At 43.3% G+C, this 21,564-nt stretch overlaps 3 protein-coding genes across 4 annotated transcripts in view; 2 read left to right on the forward strand and 1 right to left on the reverse strand.

Annotated features, from left to right (window-relative positions):
• The window catches only part of cap2 (cyclase associated actin cytoskeleton regulatory protein 2), a 61,810-nt gene extending 56,447 nt beyond the window's left edge, over positions 1-5,363 (forward strand). Inside the window, exons 8-13 of the mRNA XM_084081143.1 lie at positions 580-760; positions 1,844-2,019; positions 2,609-2,732; positions 3,060-3,142; positions 3,267-3,410; positions 4,635-5,363. Coding sequence (XP_083937269.1) covers positions 580-760; positions 1,844-2,019; positions 2,609-2,732; positions 3,060-3,142; positions 3,267-3,410; positions 4,635-4,718 — 792 coding nt within the window. The 3' untranslated portion in view covers positions 4,719-5,363. The remainder of the gene's footprint in view (positions 1-579; positions 761-1,843; positions 2,020-2,608; positions 2,733-3,059; positions 3,143-3,266; positions 3,411-4,634) is intronic.
• A 2,673-nt stretch (positions 5,364-8,036) lies between these two features.
• aunip (aurora kinase A and ninein interacting protein) lies at positions 8,037-12,536 on the reverse strand. Of its 2 annotated transcripts, none has more exons than XM_084080629.1 (4): positions 12,486-12,536; positions 11,544-11,663; positions 9,820-9,979; positions 8,037-9,625 (listed from the first exon to the last, which is right to left on the reverse strand). In XM_084080629.1, exons 2-4 carry the CDS (start codon positions 11,643-11,645, stop codon positions 8,235-8,237), a joined length of 1,653 nt encoding a protein of 550 aa, XP_083936755.1. In that variant the 5' UTR covers positions 11,646-11,663; positions 12,486-12,536; the 3' UTR covers positions 8,037-8,234. The 2 variants fall into 2 exon arrangements, with proteins under 2 accessions (XP_083936755.1, XP_083936754.1); XM_084080628.1 differs by having other exon boundaries at positions 9,820-9,982.
• Positions 12,537-15,971: 3,435 nt separating this feature from the next.
• Positions 15,972-16,463, forward strand: LOC311061820 (proteolipid protein 2-like; the record flags this gene model as incomplete). Its single annotated transcript, XM_084080517.1, has 1 exon — positions 15,972-16,463. The coding sequence occupies one exon, from the start codon at positions 15,972-15,974 to the stop codon at positions 16,461-16,463; it is 492 nt and encodes a 163-aa protein (XP_083936643.1).
• Between the last annotated feature and the right edge of the window lie 5,101 nt (positions 16,464-21,564).

The raw sequence follows: 21,564 nt of genomic DNA on the forward strand, positions 1-21,564 counted from the left end.
ACATTTTCATGTCAAGGACCCCCAAATTGACACTTATTAGCCCACGGACCCCCATTTGAAAAGATAAGCCAGGGACCCCAATAAGAGAAGGTTTACACGGCTTTCTAGCAGTGATTCTCAACCATTTTAATGCCAAGGACCCCCAGTTTGACATGTATTAGGCTACGGACCCCCATTTAATGGCATTTATACATCTGGGACCCAAATCTATATTATAAAATCAATGTTAACTTAACTCCGAGAGTGTACAAATGGAACCAAACCATTTGATTCCATGTGTACACTCTCAGAGTTACAGAACCATAACCCTTTGGTTCCTATCCATCATTTAGCTGGGGACCCCCTGGAACCGCCTCAAGTACCCCTGGGGGTCCCCGTACCCCACTTTGAGAACCAATGCCCTAGGCTGATAAGGGGAGTGTAGCGCCCAGGGTCACTTAGAAAATTGGCACCGGGTGAAAAATAAGGGTTACAAAATCGTGGGATAAAAAAGATATATATATATATTATAAAAAAGAACACAGTCGTTGTTGTTGATTTTCTACTGAAACCAGTCTTCTTCTTCTTCTCATCTCACAGGGTCCCGTCGCTCCACCGTCTCTGTCCGACACGGCCGCGCCCCCCAGCGCTCCTCCGTGCCCCCCTCCTCCCCCGCCGCCGCCCCCCGGCCCGCCTCCGGTGTTCACAGAGGACGGCACGGCGCCGCCGCCGCAGTCGGCCCTCTTCGCCCAGCTCAACCGGGGCATGGACATCACTAAAGGTGACATACTGTACAGCCAACATACAGATAGATAGATACTGTACCTTTATGCAGGCGCCAGAGACAGCACGGCAGTGAAGGAGTTACATATATATAGGTCAAAGAAGTGGAATAGGTACAGAAGAATAATAACATCACAATAAAGACATATACACTCTATACAATCATCCTGCGTGATGCTTAACCCATTAAGACCTGAAGCCGATTCTACATGTCTCCTGAATCTCAACAGTTTTCTGAAAAACGTATGTTTCTATATCAGTGGTGCTCAATCTTTTTCATGTCAAGGACCCCCAAAACGATATGTGTTTGGCCGCGGACCCCCATCAAAATATTTTGTTCCAGGGACCCCCAGAAGCAAAGATTTGAGTTAAAAATGTTCGCTTTAAAAATATATATATTCAGAAGATTTGCACACATTTTTACGATTTTTCAGAAATAGCAGATCTACAAGCTCGTAGCGCGGCACTCGGTGCAGCGCTATGAGCTTGTATATCTGTTATTTTTGAATAGCCCAAAGTGTAAAATAATGCTTTTTAGCTCAAATCTAAAAATGAGACAGTTCCAGTTCTAGGCTTACTGGGTTAAAGTGATAGTTCACCCCCAAAATGACTTTTATTTTCTATGGATTAGTCACCCCATGGAGACTGGACTGAATGGATATTTTTTGTCGCATTCCTAAGCCAATAAGTTGATGACCGGCAGCCGTTCTGGTAGGAGACACAAAGAGTCTCTTTTGGAACCGCTACCTATCGGTCCGCTGGTCATCAAATTATTGTCTTAGGAATGCGACAAAAACAAAACATGTCCATGAATTCAAGTCTCCATGGGGTGACTAATACATAGAAAAAAAAGTATTTTTTGGGGTGAACTATCCCTTTAATATTAAAGGGAGTAGCAACGTAAGCCTATATGACATCAGCACAAACAACAGGTAACGTTACAGGTGACAACAGAATGAATGTTACAATAGTCACACAACGTCATAATGCTACTAAGTCAAAATAAAGGTTTGTTTTACATGACATACCATGACATCTATTTGGCTCATGTATATGTATATGTATATTATGTCACGTCCAGGTCTGAAGCATGTGTCAGAGGACCAGATGAGCCATAAGAACCCCACCCTGCGCTCCCAGACCGGCCCACAGTCCTCCTCCTCCTCCTCCTCAGCCAAAAACACACAGCCTGGAGGCAAAGCCCCCCCGCAGAGGAGACCCCCTCTGCTGGAGCTGGACGGGAAGAAATGGAGAGTGGTAGGTGACATCGTTACGCCACAGTTACACAGTTTGTCACCATCGTTAGCGAAACGTTTCTCAAAACAATAACGGCTTTCTCAAACCTGCACACACAAAGCTGAAAACCTCACACACAAGATGCTAAACCAGGGGTGGGGCACTCGGTGCCACGCTATGAGCTTCTATATCTGCTATTTTTGAATAGCCAAAGTGTAAAGTAAGGGGTATAGTCCACCGAAAGTCCATCCACCCCACCTTCTGAGAGCCTGTGACGTCCCTGAACCCTTGTTTTTTTCCGGAGGTGTACAATAATCATTCCCTGCACGACATGCGCGTGGTCGTGGAGATACGCTAGCGTGTTTTCAATGGATGAAATGGGTAGTAGAGGGCTACGCTTGGCTATGAAAATGTTCTGCAGGTCACACTACGTATGTAGCGTAACAAGGTAGAACACACCACTGCTGTACCCCACTTTGAGAACTGTAGAGTTTTTAATTCCACTGAGTTCACTGACAGATCCCTGGTTTCTCATTGGCTGTGTGATCCCTGGTTTCTCATTGGCTGTGTGTGTGATCCCTGGTTTCTCATTGGCTGTGTGCTGCTACAGGAGAACTTTGAGCAGAAACACGACCTGGAGATCGACGACACGGAGCTGAAACAGGTGGTGTACATCTTTAACTGTAACGGCTGCACCGTGCAGGTCAAGGGCAAGATCAACTCCATCATCGTAGGTGAGTTACTGTCAGTATTATGCTTAACCCATTAAAACCTGAGGCCGATTAATGCCTCCTAAATCAGTAGTTCATTAGTTAAACTTATTTTAACAAACAAATGTCACTTAACACTGGCCGAAAATCGGCAACCTACAAGCTCACAACGCGGCATGATTGTGCGGCGCGTTGTGGGCTTGCATATCGGTTATTTTCTATGTGCGAAGTATAAATCAGGCTTCTGCATTGCCTTTTTTTAAAATGTAAATGTGTCATTTGTTCTTTGGCCGTGTGTACATATATTGTATTTGTATTGTATTGTGTTATATATTGTGTCACTGCCCACAGACAACTGTAAGAAGCTGGGTCTGGTGTTTGAGAACGTGGTCGGTATCGTGGAGATCATCAACTCCAAGTCCGTTCAGTTACAGGTGAGCAACATACCTAAACAATACACAACAAACTGACAGGGTGCTTTGGTTGTTTAGGTATCCATGTGCCATGTCCATCATATAGTTAACTCTTTATTATTATTATTATTATTATTATGAGCAGGCGTTGGGTAAAGTCCCCACCATGTCCATCAACAAGACGGAGGGCTGTCAGGTGTACTTGAGCAAGGCATCACTGGACTGTGACATCGTCAGCGCCAAGAGCTCTGAGATGAACATCATGATCCCTACGGGAGAGGACGACTATGTGAGTGTGTGTGTGTGTGTGAGTGTGTGCGTGTGCGTGTGTGTGTGTCCACAAGTATTGTAGAATTTGAGATAATAAAACATTTTTTAATGGAAGTGAATGTGACTCAGGCTGAATCCCTGCTCAAATCTGGAGTCATACGTCAAAGACATGAGATAGATGTCATAGATCATTGGTTCTCAAAGTGGAGTCCAGGGACCCCCAGGGGTACTTGAGGGGGTTCCAGGGGGTCCCCAGCTAAATGATAGATTAGGCACCAAATGGTCTGTAACTCTGAGAGTGTACAAATGGAACCAAATGGACCCTAACGGGTCCATTTGGTTCCATTTGTACTCTCTCAGAGTTAAATTAACATAGATTTTACAATATAAATTGCGGTCCAAGTGATAGAAATGCCATTAAATGGGGGTCTGTAGACCTAATGCATGTCAAACTGGGGGTCCTTGAAATTAAAATGATTGAGAATCACTGCTAGAGCTGTAAAAAATCTTCTCTTATGGGGGTCCCTGGCATATCTTTTGAAATGGGGGTCCGCGGGCTAATAAGTGTCAATTTGGGGGTCCTTGACATGAAAAAGTTTGAGAACCACTGTCATAGATGACTGACTGAGGTCACAGACGACTGAGGTCACAGATGACTGAGGTCATAGTCTGGCCACATGAAGTTCGACGTCCACACTGGAGCCACGGTGTTCAAATGTCTTCTAAATCCTAACAGTTTTTTGAAAAAAACGTATGTTGCTATAATATCAGTGGTGCTCAAACGTTTTCATGTCAAGGACCCCCCAAAATTATTATTATTAATTATTATTTGGCCGCGGACCCCCATCTCAAAAATATTTATATATACACCCCCCACAGATGCGTTCCTGGTCTTAATGGACATAACCGTAGCCTGATATCAAACGTGTGTAGCAGCAGGAAGATTGGTGAATTATTTACGTTTTATGATGCAGTATGTAGATGAGGCTGTTGTTACTTCATAGGAAAGCATCATGCTGAACTCTGTTCTGTACTGTGTTGGTTCTAACAGAGGGAGTTTAATGCTGAACTCTGTTCTGTACTGTGTTGGTTCTAACAGAGGGGGTTTAATGCTGAACACTGTTATGTACTGTGTTGGTTCTAACAGAGGGAGTTTAATGCTGAACTCTGTTCTGTACTGTGTTGGTTCTAACAGAGGGAGTTTAATGCTGAACTCTGCTATGTACTGTGTTGGTTCTAACAGAGGGAGTTTCCAGTCCCGGAGCAGTTTAAGACGGTTTGGGACGGAACCAGGCTGGTGACGGAGCCCACGGAGATCGCTGGCTGATCGCTGCGCCTTCATCATCGTTATCATCATCATCCTTGTTATTACCAATAATGCCTCAACCCCCCCCCCCCCACCCAGTTGCACTGTATGTCTGTTCTGCCACTTAAAAGGATAGTTCCACTTTCACTTTTCATAGTTTGGGTTTGATATCACACAATCCCATTGAAGTACCTGTTTTAGCCAATTAAGCCCCACTTTGTCATATGACGAAAATAGCCGCTGTGAACAAGCTCACTGCGAGCTTGTAGATCTGCTATTTTGGCTCAATTTTGACAAATGTTTGAAATTCTTGGGATATTTCTCGACAATAAATATGCCCCAAACATAGCAGCGCCCCCCATGGTTGGAAATGATTACAATTGGCTCTGTGATTACTGAGAAATGTCCCTTGGAATCTTGATAGTGTTCTGTGGCAGCGCTAGCAGAAAGGAATGGGGGTCAGCTATAGCCAGTCGGTACCAATATCAGCGATCTCCAAAGAAATATATCAAAGCTATGCCCTTCGCTCCAGTCAAAGATATAAAAAGGGATTTTGCAATCTGGTTCTCTTTTCAATGTGCTGTAGGCCTAACTGTAGCTCATATACCAGATGTTTCTGTTTCTATATAGCAGTGGTTCTCAACCTTTTCAGGCCGTGACCCCCCCCCCCCCAAAATAATCATATTTGAACTTGGGGACCCCCCAAAATAATCATATTTGAACTGAGGACCCCCCACCCTGACAAGTACTTGGAATGTAGGAGTTGAGGCGTTACATTTTGTTTGACTCGGGTTCCACAGCTAAATATTGTGAAATTAGCAGATCTGCAAGCGAGCTTGTAGATCTGCTACTTTCAAAACTTTTGCCTCTTTCTTATATAATTTGACAATTTGGCCAACGCTTGACCAGCTTTTATAGTCTATAGTTTGTTGATTACTTTTGATGCAGTAGTGGTCTTTTTTTAGATATTAAAAAGGGTTTAGAAGTCCTTAAATTGCCACTTCACTGTCATCTGGAGGACCCCCTCCAAATCATGTGAGGACCCCCCCTGAGGGTCCCAACCCACAGGTTTAGAACCACTGCTCTATAGCATTTTCAAACTGTTTGATTGTTGACACGCAGTTCTGGAACAAGGAACCATGTAAGCAGTGTTTAATGTGGAGATCAATCACATTTATCATTCTTATTTCTGGTGATTTGAGGGAGCCGACTTTCTCATTTTGGGGGAAGGAAGAAGGGGTATTTTTTAGCTTTCAAAACAGGGTACCTCAAACTAAATTAGATTTAGCATATAGTCCATCTCCACTGTCTTATATTTGTGTGCCAAGGCATTTAGGCTGTGCTCTCTTTTTCTAGATCAACCTGAAAGGCGCTTTTATTTCATAATGTGACCAGGGTGTGTTCTGTCTACCTTTCATAATATGTTTCATCGTTGGATTAGATGAAGGATATGTAATGGAGAAAGCAATGCAGTTGATTTAGACCTTCTGTCTTTCATGCAATATCTCTTGTCTACCACTAGGTGTCCTCCTACCATACAGATAGGTTATGGATTGCACCTTGAACATTATGTTTCACATACACAATGCAATACTTGGTGGCCAACTCCACATAGTCTTCATTTCAGGTGTTACATGCTTGTGTTTTGGTTTTTAACGGTTCAATGTTTCCTTTGAACACGTCTATGTATGCTATAATAGCCCAACAGTGTGGTTGTCTTCACGTAGTTTCGGTTAGTGGAATGTATGCAACAATGTTTTTATACTTTAGCGTGTGATGTGACCGCATCACTCATACATGTGTAACCGATCAGATCAATGTGTCAAGAACAGATATTTAATCATAAAGGGATATTTAGCTGTATCTCACACTTAGCACGTGATTAGGAATCAAGTATACAAGCACTGTTTGTAGCCTTATTATGCTGACATCCAAACTGACATGAATGTAACCTATACTAACTATGTCATTGTCCACTTGCACACCCAACACCTCTAGATACTATATTGCAGTGGTGGAAGAAGTACTCAGATATTTTACTTGAGTAAAAGTAGCAATACCACAATATGTCTGTTACAAGTTAAAGAGCTGTTCAAAATGTTACTTGAGTAAAGTATTGACATCAAAATAAAGCTCACAACGCATCGTGTCTGCTATTTTCAAATAGCCTAGGTATAAAATAGGGCTGAAGTGGTTAATGTATGTTTTATAATATTGTCATTTATATCTGCAAAGTAACTAGTAACTCAAGTTTTCAAATAATTGTAGTGGAGTAAAAGTACAATATTTGCATCTGAGATGTAGTGTAGTAGAAGTAAAAGTAGTGAAAATTGGAAATACTCTAGTAAAGTCACTCAAAATTGTACTTAGTTACTTTACAACACTGCTATATTGTAATGTCATTTTAGTATTAAGGCAAGTATACCAGCATAGAGGGGAACACACACTTACTGTACACGCACTCACCACTAGTGCTTTTCACCACTTTTAATGAAGCTGAAATGAATTATGTAATTGTCATTTTTCAAATAAAATGAAAACCTCCAGTCAGTGCTGATGTCTTGTCCCACACTGTTACTGTATAGGATTTGTTTATATTGAAGTTCCATCACAGCAATAATATGTCAGTCACGTAACCCATTTAGACATGGAACGCATCTGTGTCACTTTAGATTTCTTTGGCTATTCAAAAATAGCAGATATACAAGCCCATAGTGCCGCGCTATGAGCTTGTAGATCTGCTATTTTTGAAAAATCTTGAAAAAAAATGTTTTAGATTTTTTAGGATTTAGAAAACATTTTAAAGAATGGCCTCAGGTCTTAAATGGTTAAAGGGATATTTCACTTTCAAATAAAACATAAACAAATATATATCAAAGACAAATGAAAAAAGTAATGGAAAAATCACAGCTCCCTCACATATTAGGACATTCTAATGCGTGATTTTTCCACTACTTTTTTTAAATGTTTATTTTATTTGAAAGTGAAATATCCCTTTAACAGGCTACGACCTCCTGGCACAACCAGAGAAGAGACAAAACAGCGAAAAAGGGAGGGTTTATAAACAAATAAATACGACACAAAAAATGGAACTGTCAGTCTGATGAATCCATTTGACTATAACACACAAAATCTGTCAGAAGTGATCTAAGAAATTACAGTTTTTTAAAAAGCCACACATTTATACACTCAAACATAAAACACATATATAACACAAGCCCTGAAACGGAAGTCTAATCATTTAAACTTTGTTGATCAAAAATGTGATGTCAAAGGTGTCAAAACTAATTTCAGCTGAAAATAACATTTTCCATTAAGACTGGGAACTTATCTGTGTCATTTATTTGGGCTATTAAAAAATAGCAGATATACAAGCTTGTAGATCTGCTATTTGTGAACAGCCAAAGAAATCAAAAAATGACACAGATGTGTTCAGTGATGTCAAAGGTGTCAAAACCAATTTCAGCTGAAAATATCATTTTTCAAGTATTATCCTGAAGTGGCCACTCTTGTTGGGCGTCCATCATCAGGTCTCTGTCAGTGTTTGATGACCCTGTTCCCCTGGGAGTCCTGAGTGAAGAGCATCTCTTCGTCTTCCTCCTCCTCCTCCACAAAGGTTTTCAAAGAAGCCGTTCTCTTCTCCGTTCCGCCGGACAGGTTGCTGTGGTCCTTCAGTGGACTCCTGGCCCACGCGGTGCGCTGCTGACCGCGGTGAGCGATCACCCTGAAGCCCTCCGAGTCCTGAGTGAACAGCATGGCCAGGCTGTCCTCCTCCTGTAGCGGAGGAGGAGGAGGTTTCTTTAGAGGAGAGCTGCGTGGTCTCGGCCGCCGCTTGTACGGCGAGGAGGCGGTGGCGGGGGCGTCGGCGGCGTCTTCTCGTGCCCGTTTCCGCGGTCGCCCGGGAGGAGGAGCGGACCACGCTGTCGTTTGTAGAAACGTGCGATTTCCCAGAGGAGGTCTGCGGGGAGGAGAGAGGGAGGAGCGTTTGTTTGGAGATTTCATCAAAGACGATGACGACGACGATCTGTCGTTTTCTTTCTCCTCCTCGTCCTGCTGGGATGCGAGACGAGGCTTTTGGGTGGATGTCCTCCAATCTCCTCCTCCTCCTCTCTCCTTTTGGGTGGATGTCCTCCCCTCTCCTCCTGCTCCTCTCTCCTTTTGGGTGGATGTCCTCCCCTCTCCTCCTGCTCCTCTCTCCTTTTGGGTGGATGTCCTCCCCTCTCCTCCTGCACCCAGGCAGACCCTGAAGCCTTCCTCGCTCTGTAGGCTCTCCAGCAGCAAAGCCGTCCCAGAGACGTCTTCTTCCTCTTGGGCCGTGGTGGGACGTTGTTCCTGGTGAGTCAGACTAAACTGACTCCCAGAGTCTTGTATCCTCTCGTTATGGGCCGTTAGTACCCGCCGGCTGTACTGGGAACAGCCGTGACCGCTCCTACCTGTGGCCTCCTGGTAGAGGCACCGCTCTGCTCCTCCAGGCTCACTGTCAGTTGGGGGAGGTGAAGAGGAGGCGGAGGTTTTTTCAGACAGCTCTCTGTCTTCATATTGGTGGTCCTCCCAGTCCGGTCCAAACGAGTGGGTTTGGTGGAGGTCCTCCTCGTTGGGGGAGAGCGAGACCGGTGGCGCTTCGTTCTCAGTGACTCTCTCACCTCCCCGGTGGTGGCGGTGTGCTGCACCCTCTCCTCTGTGGTCGACGACGACCACACGGACTGGGTGCTCCTCCTCCTCAGTCCGGACTGGTGGGTGCTCCTGTCTGTTCAGAAAGGCCTGCACTTCGGGATCCACTTCATGCTCTGGCTTCGTCCCAAATTCAATGGGTGCCCCCTGGTGGCTGGTCGAGGCAAATCCCATAGAGGTAGATGACGACGATGAAGAAGAAGAGGAGGATGTTGTTGAGGAGTTTGCTGGTTCAGACGAGGCCGTCTGGTTCAGAACTGTTGGAGGAAGGAATGGGAAAATGTTAAAGGGGAATTATCGGGAATTATTATTATTGCTGCTGATGATGATGACATGACCGGGAAAGCATCTGTCATTTGAATCAACTGAATCCCTGATTCATCTCTCTCTCGAAGACCCCTGGGTTAAGATAAAAGACAGAGACTCGTGGGCAGGATGCCATGTGACCTACCTCTGCTTTGTGGAGCAAAGAAGGAGGAGATGGAGCTCTGCTTGGTGTTGGGCATTGGGCTTTTGGTCTGGGTGAAGTTCAGAGCCACGGCCACTCTGTAGCCTCCACCTCCAATGGAGGGGTTCAGGAGCTTAGAGATGGGACGCCGGACACGTTGATTCTGCTAAATGATATAAATAACAATAATGATCATTAAATTCATCATATATGACACAATATGGTGGTGGTTAGAAGTTAGAAGTTAGAACTGGGCAAAATAACACTTGTACAAACATAAACACACTTGCAGACAACACTAAGGAACAACACCTAACTCATTTTCACTGAAATTAACCTTTTTTCCCACCACTACTGCAGTGGCAATCCTGTTGATTGGGAAGGTGCCAAGTGCTGCAGAGAAGGAGGGGTGTTTGATTCAAGAGCAGCAAAAAGAGGCTAGTTCGTGTATGAATGGGCGCCTGGAAATTCATGTGAAGTCGATGGTAAAAGCCTTCAGTAATTGTGCGTTAACTCATAAGCCTGGTGTTTGCTTGTTGTGAGTTCATTGAATTGCCAACTGCTGTGTCATGTGTTTTGGTACGTCTCACTCCCTATAAAAAGGGAGCCTGCAGATGATGAGAGTCAGTTGAATCTTGGTTGATGCACCAGCAACAGTCTGGCTGAGAGCTGCCAGCTGGAAAGTAAGAGTATATGGCCTGTTAACAGCTTCTCATCTGTTTAGGTGTTGTTCCTTATAGTGTTGTCTGCAACAGCGTTGATTTTGTCGACTAAAACTATGATGAAAAATGTTTGTTGACTGCCTTTTTTCACTGACAAAAACTAAATAAAAACTAAGCTATGACGAGTCTTGACGACTGAAACTAAGACTTAATATACTCACAATTTCGTCAACAAATAAAAACTAGACTATAATGTTATAATGGGAGGGACTAGTGGAGAAGAGATCCAGTAGAACTAAAAGATGAAGAAGATATTTAGTCGACTAAAACTAGACTAACATTATAATATTTCAGATGGTGACTAAAATATGAATAAAACTAAACAGAATTTGATTAAAAAGACTGACTAAAACTAAAAAAGAATTTGCTGTCAAAATCAACACTGGTCTGCAAGTCTGTTTATGTTTGTACAACTGTTATTTTTGGGCCAGTCTTATTTTTCGTCTTTGCAGAGGCAGCACTGTACTATAGTCTGCACTACAAACTTAACCTAGTTATAGCTTAAATGGCTTTTAAAAAGCCATTTAACCCATTTAGCCGGGAAAGTATCTGTGTCATTTTAGATTTCTTTGGCTATTCAAAAATATTAGATATACAAGCTTATAGCGCGGCACTTTTTAAATGTGAAAATTTGTGCAAATCTTTAAATATATATATATATATATTTTAAATATATATATTCAAAGATTTGCACATTTTCACGATTTAAAAAAAAATGGCACGTCTACAAGCTCATAGTGCTGCGCTATGAGCTTGTATATCTGCTATTTTTGAATAGCCAAATAAATCTAAAATGACAGAGATGCGTCCCCGGATTGAATGGGTTTTAAGCTATAACTAGGCTAAGTTTGAACATAGTGTGAGGTGGTGCATGAACTGGCTCCAGGTGTTGGAAAGGTCAATAAAAAAAATCCAAAGGTGTATTCTTGTACTCTCTGGTTGTCTTTTTGGAGCATTAACCCATTGGGCCAACCCTCACAGAGTGTCAAAGACATGGCTGGTCACCTGTTTGACTTTTCCTTTCAGCTGCACAGGGTCCAGCCAGACGCCACACTCCTCCTGGGCAGACCGGCAGGGTTTTCCTGAGGATTTGGAGGCCTTCTTCATGGTGATGATGGATTGAAACTGGACAGAAGATCAGATAAAACTTACACACATGCCCTCTGCTATAATCTATAATTAAATAAATACAGAGAAAGGCTATGGCCCGCAATTGTGAATGATGTACAAAAACGAATTTCACCCACTTTTTTACCTTGTAAACCTGTGATGTGACAATAAACCTGATTCTGATTCTTGTGAATGCAATTCACAGAAGCGAACAATCAACATCACTATACTGTACGTATGAACAACTTTGGTAATTTTTTTTGTGAATAACGTGTTGTCTGAATGTATATTACGTTTAAAATGTGTGTCTGTGTCCATCCACAGGAACACAAGCTGATGACATGGCAGGGAATGGGAATCCCAAATAAACAATGGCCAATAACCTTTGAATAATATTCAAAGGTTATAACATAAGGTTAACAACATATATTTGTTCCACGGCCAAATACATGGGGGGTCCTTGACATGAAACAGTTTCTACAAATTCTACGATTCTACAAATGTCTTATAAAACTGTTACTATAATGTATATTTTGTTTTACTTATGTTGCTGTAGATACGTTGCTGTAGAGTTTTTCACGGTTTTTCAAAAATAGCAGATTTACAAGCCGTTTACATATATCTGCTATTTTCGAATAGCCCAAATAAATACAATTTAAAAATGACAGATCCTGTGTATTAATGTTAGATCTCGCTGTGTTTCGGTGCAGTCTGCCGCTCGAGCGGCTCTACATGTATTATATGTCAGTTATTAATAACTAATGATGAACGATAACAATACTCGTTCAAACTAAAGTTTATTATTGTCTGACAGCATTTTATTTTAAACATATTTACCTCTGTTTTCAAAGATGTCTTTACATAAAAATGTTCAAGTCTCGCGCCACCAGGTCCGTTGTTGTTGTTAGGTCCGTGTTACACCGAGGTAAGGTGACCTATCGAATTCTGTGACTCCCCAGCAGGGCTGCACTGCGCGATTGCCTGCATGGACATTATTATTGTATTGTTATTTCTCACTCGGGAATTTAATTAGACGTATTGTTCAAATACTTAATGAAACGTTGCTATGTCTGCAGCGTTAGCAAGAGACCATGGAACAACGAATAACGAGTAAAGTAGCGTTACTTTTGTTTTGCGCCTTGATTTTCATGCTGGCGGTCCGTAGGAAACGCTATGAGACAGGACGTGTGTTCTCCTCATTGAATGGGTGCGTGATGCGTTGGCATTGCCAACACTTCAGTAGAAATAAAGAATTTACTTTCGCTATCTTACCAAAACAGAAGTGGGTTTAAGGTATTGAGAGCCTATTCTCTGCGGTGGTTAGACTCTCAAACGCTACCTTTATCGTAAAATCCACTTTTTGGCCCTAAATGTATCCACTAGACGGAGATACTCTTGTCAAACTACGCCGCCTACAGGTCTGGTCACTTTATGTTCTCCATCTCTCTCATGAAGTGAGTGGTGATACTGTTGAGGCCAGTGGTTCTCAACATGTGGGTCGGTAACCCCAGGGGACCGAGTGCCGCGCTATGAGCTTGTAGATCTGCTATTTTTGAAAAATCTTGAAAATGTGTGCATATCTTTGAATAATATTTACAGTACATTACATACATTTTTTACACAAATCTCTGCTTCTGGCGGTCCCTGGCACAAAATATTTTCAGATGGGGGTCCGCGGTCAAATGTATATGAATTTAGGGGTCCTTGGCATGAAAAAGGTTGAAAACCACTGCCTTAACCCATTAAGACCGGGAACGCGTCTGTGTGTCATTTTATGATGTCTTTGGTTATTTAAAAATAGCAGATATAGATCTGCTATTTTCTGAAAAATCGTGGAAAATTTGTGCAAATCTTTGAATATATATATTTTTTAAAGCGAACATTTTTCTTTGCTTAGCCAAAGAAATCTTAAAATGACACAGATGCCTTCCTGGATTGAATGGCTTAAACCTCCTATACCCACATCCTCCCCTTTCATCATAGCTCTCATTGTCGCAGTTCAATTTAACCTTTTAACCTTTCTAACTGTCAAGATGAACAGTGGGGAAATATTACACTTGCTTTTGGAAACAGAATGTTTTGTATGTGCAACGTGCGTAGGGGTCAGAAGATATTCACTTCAGATTTCCTTTCATTAGGCAGACAGCTGATGTTATGTGTGTGTTTACACTGGATTAAAACCAAGTAATAAACATCTTGACTTAGTCGGGGTCTTTCAGTTACTCTGTCAGTCCACACCAATGCAACTCCTTGCACCATGGTAAATGGTGCATTTATATAGCGCTTTTATCCAAAGCGCTTTACATAGATTGTGCATTATATTCACCCATTCACACACCGATAGCGGTGGAAACCATGCAAGGCAGCAACCTGCTCATCGGGAGAAATTAGGGGTTCAGCGTCTTGCTCAAGGACACTTGACACTAACTCTGGGGGAGCCCCCCAGCCCGGGATCGAACTGGGACCCTTGCGGTTTACAGTTCACTCTATCTGGCCACTCTACCCCTGAGCCACTACCGCCCCAACAGGGCAACATGCAACTCCTTGCAACATGCAACTCCTTGCAGCATGCAACTCCTTGCAGCATGCAACTCCTTGCAACATGCAACTCCTTGCAACATGCAACTCCTTGTCCATTTGGTTCCATTTGTACACTCTCAGAGTTAAATTAACATTGATTTTACGATATAAATTGGGGAAATGCCATTAGATGGGGGTCCGTAGCCCTAATGCATGTCAAACTGGGGGTCCAAGAAATTAAAATGCTTGAAAATCACTGGTATAGAGCCGTAAAAATCTTCTCTTATGGGGGTCCCTGGCTTATCTTTTCAAATGGGGGTCCGCGGGCTAATAAGTGTCAATTTGAGGGGTCCTTGACATGAAAAAGTTTGAGAACCACTGCTGTATGGTACTGTTTATGTTCAATAAGATGTGACCTCAGTCTTTTATTGCATTACAATGTGTGCCTTTATTTGAAGCAAAACCTTTTGGAAAATAAAAAGCTATTGTCACTAAAAAAGACAATCCTTTCACCATTTTCTTTAAAAGCCACCAAGTAAACCTAGTAAATATAATGTCATATTTAATGTTTTCCACTCACACAGCTACTGTACCTTTGGTGTAATATCATTTATTCAATTCAAAAGCGATTCCTTTTTGATATAGTAGGGTATTTGTCACTGTAATAGTTGTAAAGCTGCTCATTTGAAATGACTTAAAATGTCTTAAAAAGGGGAAGTTGTAAATAATGACAACATAAGCTTGGCATGTTGCAAATAGCAGTGAGTACCGCGCTATGATCTTGTAGATCTGCTATTTTTGAGAAAAGAAATCGTGAAAATCGGCTATTTTCAAACGGCTGAAAGGTATAATGAATAATAAAGTGGTTAATGCATGTTTTGTTATAATGATCAAAATCTACAAAGTAAATAGTAACTAAAGTTGTCAAATAATTGTAGTGGAGTAAAAGTATGATATTCGCCTCTGAGATGTAGTAGTGGAGTATAAGTAAAAGTACTGAAAATTGGAAATACTCCAGTAAAATAAAAATACCTGAAACATGTACTTTAGTATGGTACTTGAGTAAATGTACTTAGTTACTTTACACCACTGTGTGTGACCGTCCGTGTATCGTGGGTATTGCAGAGGATCAGAGAGGGCGACGTGCCGAGTGGGAAGTGGGTGGGATCGGTGGTTCATAGTACTGACGTCAGACTGGCCTGGACTCTATATTTGGGCATGGCTGACACAGAACTCCATATATGGACATAAAAGGGACACAGACAGGCAGATACAGAGATCTCCATATATGGGCTTTTGCCCATATAGAACTTTGAGAACTGCCCGAGTGTCCGGTGTGAGTGATGTCATATTGACAGTGGTGGAGAAAGTACTCAAATGAGTCCAGAATTACAAAAGTATTGGTATCAAAATGTATACAAAATTGTACTTAAGTAAAGTACATTACATTACATTACAGTCCTTTAGCAGACACTTTTATCCAAAGCGACTTACTAATCACCAGAAGTCTTAAGTGCATTTCCTGTAAAAACAAGCACTTGAGTACTCAAAGTACTTGAGTAAATTACACCACTGCATATTGATAGCATCAGAGTACTGCAGCGGCCAAATATGGACGTGTTACATCACGGCGACATCACGCCTACGTCAGGGAAACATCACAGCGAAAACCATATAAACTCTGAACTCCCAAAAGCGTTCTTCAACAACACGTCCGTAGCTCCACCGCTGAAGATAAGTTGCTTGTAAATCAATAAGGATACAGTTCGCAAAGAACTATTTGTACCGGACTGGCTGAGAGAGATGACTGACGAAACCGATGAAGTGCCTGCAGGGGCCAGGCTCGCTACAGCCGGCCTCCTGGGGAAGCGTTTGAGTTATGTGAAGAGCCAAAAGGGACTTGTTCTCTGTGCCGAGATAGTCCTGGGCATCATCACTCTCATCTCCTTCGCGTCCTCGTCCGCCTGGATGTCGGGATGCATCTACGTGCCCATCGTCTGGTCCGTCCTCTCCATCCTCTCCCTGGGAGCCTTCGCCGTGGACCTGGACAAGAGGACGTTCAGCGCGCTCCGCTGGGCGTGGTTCGACCTGGGCCGCACCGCCTCCGGAGCCGTGCTGTACCTGGTCTCCTCCGTCGCCGTGGTGGCCCGCGGCCACGGCAGCACCACGGGTGCGGCGTTCGGTCTGTTCGCCGCTCTCGCGTTCGCCTACGATGCCTACACCGCCTTCCTGCAGCTGAGGAACGCCAGGAAGCAGCAGTACAGTTTCCACTACAACAATGTCTTACCCACTTAAAGACTTAAACTCTTATCCAGAGTGATCAGAGTTAAAGACATGAACCCTGGTCCACTGGTTCTCAAACCTTGTCATGTCAAGGACACCCAAATTGACACATAATAGCCCGCGGACCCCCATTTGAAAAGCTATGCCATACCATGGCTGATATGCATCAGGCCATGGACCCCCATTTGATACCATGTTGGCCTCTGCAGGGACCCCCAATCTACTCTGTAGTATCTTCAGTGTTAATGTAACTCTTGAGAGTGTACAGATGGAACCAAATGGACCAGTTAGGGTCCATTTGGTTCCATCTGTACACTCTCACAGTTACAGACCCATAAGGGTCAAATTGGTTCCTACTTCCTATAGCTGTCAACCATTTGGTTGGGGACCCCCTGGAAGACCCTCAAGGGCCCCTGGGGGTCCCCGGACCCCACTTTGAGAACCCCTGCCCAAGCCAACAAAAGGACAGGGTAAAAAATGGTAGAGTAAAGTACAAAGAAACTTGGATACCAGGTAAAAACATCAAACCTTAGCATAGCATCTGTCTAAATAACATGCTATGTAAATAACATCCTTAGCATTTGTGGTCAGGCAAAATAAATTAAAAAAATTAAAATAAAATAAAAACATACCATTTTTGAATAAGAAGGGATACAAAAGGAGAAAGAAGAGGGGGTGGGTTTTCAGATGCAGCAGAAGGGGCTGACTGGAAGAGGGGAAGAGTTGAACCCAAATCAAGAATATAAAGAATCAATCCAGAATTAATTCCACAGCGTGGCAGCCATAGAGAGAGGAGTCTAGGGCGTTTTTTTTAGGGAAGGGACAGATTTCCTGTTGGTACGCAAACCGAGGGGAGATGTGAGAGTCTTAAGGAGGTTGAACACCAGCAATTCTGGATCATTACTTTCTTTGAAGGGGTTTCAGTGAGCCGTGCCTGCTGGGAGACCATGCAGCACGGAGCAAGGAGGGAGTTGCAATAATAGTCAAGTTTGGAGATTACCGAGGCTTGGATCAGGAGAGCCGAACGCCTTTGGTGAGGAAATGGTCTGATGGATGTTGTAAAGTGTAACCCCTGGACCAGGACCAACTAGCCAAAGACACCCAGAACTGCCAGCCAGCAAATTGGTGCTGTGTGAACCAAACCAACGCACGGGCATCGGTCACGAGGACGTCCCACACTAACATACATGGATGTACTCAAGAATGATGCAGGAGCACAAAGTACCAACAAAGTGGCCAGATGTATGGAGAACCGGGATGACAGGAAGCAACGATGGAGGGCTCGCCTGAGGACAACCTAGAGAGAGAGATGACAGATGCCACCGGGAGATTCTTTCGTAGACGAGACGGAGTCTAATAATGGCATGGTGGTTCCCATGTGGACATCGGACTTCCTGTGGCCAGTCTGTGACATCAGTCATCTACGTATGACATGATGTATAATCTGAGTTCCCAGAAGTTTTCGCCAGCTCTGGCGAGGAACTTCTGGGCCACAGCCCTGGTATTTGTGGGCGGGATGTACGTCACGCTCTGAATCTGAGCGGACACGCCTCTTACCGGTCTGAGAGCTGTGCAACTCGTCTAAAAAGTCCGACGAGAGGCAAACAGCAGTACACAACAATGGCGGCCGAAATTTCTCAAGGGGAAATTGCTTCCCGTCGATCCTATTTAGATGCATCACCCACTGCATGTGGATCCCGCCCCCTTTTCTTCATTGGCTGTTGATTTGAATCACAACGCAGTGGCCGCGCCCCTGCTGTCCAAGCTCCGACGCTAACCCTCCCAGACTACATGATGTATGACTCCATGTTTGGGAAAGGTTTCAGCCCCGATCTGACCACCGTTGACCGCCCATTATTATTTATTCTAATTAAATAAAAAATAAATAAAATACTTCAAAATGAATAAATAAATAGATATGTGAAATAAAATGCATGAAGGTACTTCCTGGTGGACTTAACTGCCAGCAACAAGTGTGTTGCTGATTGGTCCAGCGGTTTGCCCCAGGACAAACAGGAAAAAAGAGACACAAAACAACGCCTTGAGTCAAGTCGTTAAAAAAAAGGAGAGGTTCACATACAGACCCCCTGGGGAACCCTGGTCAGGAGGACGGTACGGGATTCACCATGAATTGACTACGTGAGGAAACAAGCCATTGCGGCTTTCATGGACGATCCAATGTAGTTGACCTTGTATTGTAAACTGTACTTCCATGTGCTTTTTCTCTGCAACCTTCTAAATAAAGTATTCAATCAATCAATCAAAATTAAGGCAAACCTTTCCAAACCTGGTAGATCTGACCTATGGTCTCGCATGGCCAGACGATCGGATATCTCCTCCTATCTCCACCTGGATACCTGCACGGCCGGCGAAGGAAACCGGTGACAAAGCTCTGCCCATTTTTTTTGCCGCTTTAACTAACACTAATTAAATAATAGAAAAAACTAGAATTGGGAGGGGAAAAAACATTGTAGTTAACTGAAATAAAATAAAAATGACGTGCAGAGGGATCACTTGTAGATCTGCTATTTTCAAAGGATTTGTATACATTTGAAAACTTGTGAAATGGGACATTCTGCATAACGCATACTTTTACTTTCGGTACTTACTGGCTCATTAGAGCCAGGACGCAATCAAAACAGCAGACATCCCTTGTTAGCAAATTTGCACACCAAGAGTCATGCGGTCATGTTCACCTCTATGCCTTCTATGCACTTTCCAAATATGGGCATCCTCCACTGCTGTGCCCAAATATGGAGATGACTGACGTCACATTGATCATGACATCAGAGTACTGCAGCACCAAATATGGACGTTTACATCACGACAACATCGCGTCTACATCACGGCAGAATCAAATAAAAGGATGGAAAAAACAGTCATATATCCTTTAACAACACATCCTGCTGAAGATACGGCTCCTATTCGGAATTCGGAATTGGAACTAATTTGCAACGGAATGGCTGATATAATTGCGGACAGCCCTGATGCCAGCTACAAGGAGAGGCTGTTAGGCTACGTGCAGACCCAAAAGGGATTCTTACTCGCTGCAGAGATGGTCCCCAGCCTCGTTCTCGCCTGCACTTCCTTGGCGCACGCAGTCTATGCGGCCGTCGTTCTGATGATCTTTACCATTTCTACTGCCTTTTTTGGACTCTTCGTGACAGGGCTGGACAAACGCTTCACCTTGGTCCACTGGCCGACCGGTGACCTGCTCCGCGCCGTTTTTAGCAGCGGCATGATAGCGGTCATATCCGTCATCATGCTGTTTCAAGAAGATGGCGCCGCTCGCGGGGCATTCGGTCTGATCACCGGTGTCTTGTTCGCCTACGATGCTGCTACCGCCTACATGCTGCTAAAAAGCCCCGGGCAGCAGAATTACAATTACAATTTAGGCGTTTAGATAAGTGTGCGATCAGAGTAAATTGGGATGAACCCTAGGTATTACCTATATTTAAGTGCTTCAAAGAAGCCAGGATACCAGGTAAACACCAACTACGCCTCGGGATCCCCCAGGAGGAAGTGGCTAATGTTACTCTGGAAAAGGAAGTCAGGCTGGAACTGTTACCCTCGCGACCCGGTTCCGGATAAGCGGTCAAGATGGATGGATGGATTGACCAGCGTTTTGTACAGGGTTGTTGACCGCGTCCGGATGCCAAAGTGAAGGGAACGCAAAAGAGAATTTGGGGAGTTTTTGAAGACCAAGATGTGCCACGCCATTCTGTACAATTTAAAAAGGGTTTGAGTGATGAGCATTATACCAGGAGGACCAGCAAGGAGGAGGGGGAGTATTTGGAATAGTCAAGGCTGAGCGATGACTACTGAGGCACCTGGATGAGACGCTAGACGGACTCCTTGGTGATGGGGTGACCAAAGACGTCCTGAGAAATTCGGGACAGTCTCATGTCACGAGCAGTTGCCTTTGTCCAGAAAATAATAGCTTTTTCTTTTTACAGCGTTCTGTAGGAGGCTCGCCATCTATAAGAGGGTCTGTCTAGCCTGCAGATGACTGAAGCTATAGGCAGACTCCTTGGTGACAGGGTGACCAGACGTACTGAAACATTCAGGACAGTTTTTTTTTTTTCCAACATTGCTTCAGGCCGGCCCTGAATTGACTTCAAAGACTTATGTGGCCGGGACTGACAGCCCTGGGTAGGCCACCCGGCCTGGCGAAGACCTACGCACCGAAGAGCACTTTTTTTCTAGTTGCTTATTGTCGACTGTTGGCAGTTGGTGTAAATTGTATATCGTTGCTGTCGGGAAGAAACCTTGCATCTCCATATTTCAACTTTATGTTGTTTTTGAGCGGTGTAGCCGCTCCTATATTAAAGTGGGGTTGGGACACCTCATTAGTACACCCTTTGCTGTACTGTGATTGGCTCATAATAGCCCACCCCTCTACATTAGTACACCCCAAGCTGTACTGTGATTGGCTGACTCTATTCAGCACTGTGATTGGCTAGCGAGACACATGATTAAATTAATAACCTATAAAATAGGACTATGTACTTAAAAAAAAAAAACTTTTTTTTAAAAGTGAGCTTCCATCACTGTGATGACCACACCGCTCACTTCACACTGCACGGGTGTGATTTTTTTGTAAATGAATGCCCTATTTCATCATGCCAGAGTGTCACTCTAAAGTAGTGAAAATAGCAGATCTACAAGAGCTTGTAGATCGGCTATTTCTAAATAGATCTGTATGGTAGAGTATGTTAATACAATATAGCTTATATAATCTGTATAGTAGAGTATGTTAATACAATATCCCTGGAGGGTCCCTGGACCCCACTTTGTATAGCAGTGGAGCTATATAGCAATAGTTCTCAAACTGCTTTTGGGGGGGTCCCCAGATGATTAGCTTAATGTGCAACATTTCTCACTCACCAGTAAACAAACCAACATATAGGGTTTCTGCACATTTCTAAAGTTACAATTTAGGACTTTTAAGACCTAATTAATAACTCTAAAATAAAAAATTAAATAAGACCATTACTGTGTCAAAAGTCATCAACAAACTATACTATAAAAATGTTCAAACATTGGCCAAATTGTCAAATATTACCTAAGAAAGATTTCACAATATCTATCTGTGGAACCAAGTTAAACAAAA

The sequence above is a fragment of the Gymnoscopelus microlampas genome (assembly GCF_963454915.1).
Source record: "Gymnoscopelus microlampas genome assembly, chromosome: 15".
In the NCBI taxonomy this organism is placed as follows: Eukaryota; Metazoa; Chordata; class Actinopteri; order Myctophiformes; family Myctophidae; genus Gymnoscopelus; species Gymnoscopelus microlampas.

What these genes read in the sequence shown, in the direction of transcription:
- aunip (XM_084080628.1), bottom strand. Translation starts at nt 11,645, where the DNA reads ATGAAGAAGGCCTCCAAATCCTCAGGAAAACCCTGCCGGTCTGCCCAG. An exon ending in TGAAAGGAAAAGTCAAACAG is followed by an intron (nt 9,983 to 11,543) that starts GTGACCAGCCAT and finishes TATATCATTTAG; the next exon opens with CAGAATCAACGTGTCCGGCG. An exon ending in CTTTGCTCCACAAAGCAGAG is followed by an intron (nt 9,626 to 9,819) that starts GTAGGTCACATG and finishes TTCCTCCAACAG; the next exon opens with TTCTGAACCAGACGGCCTCG.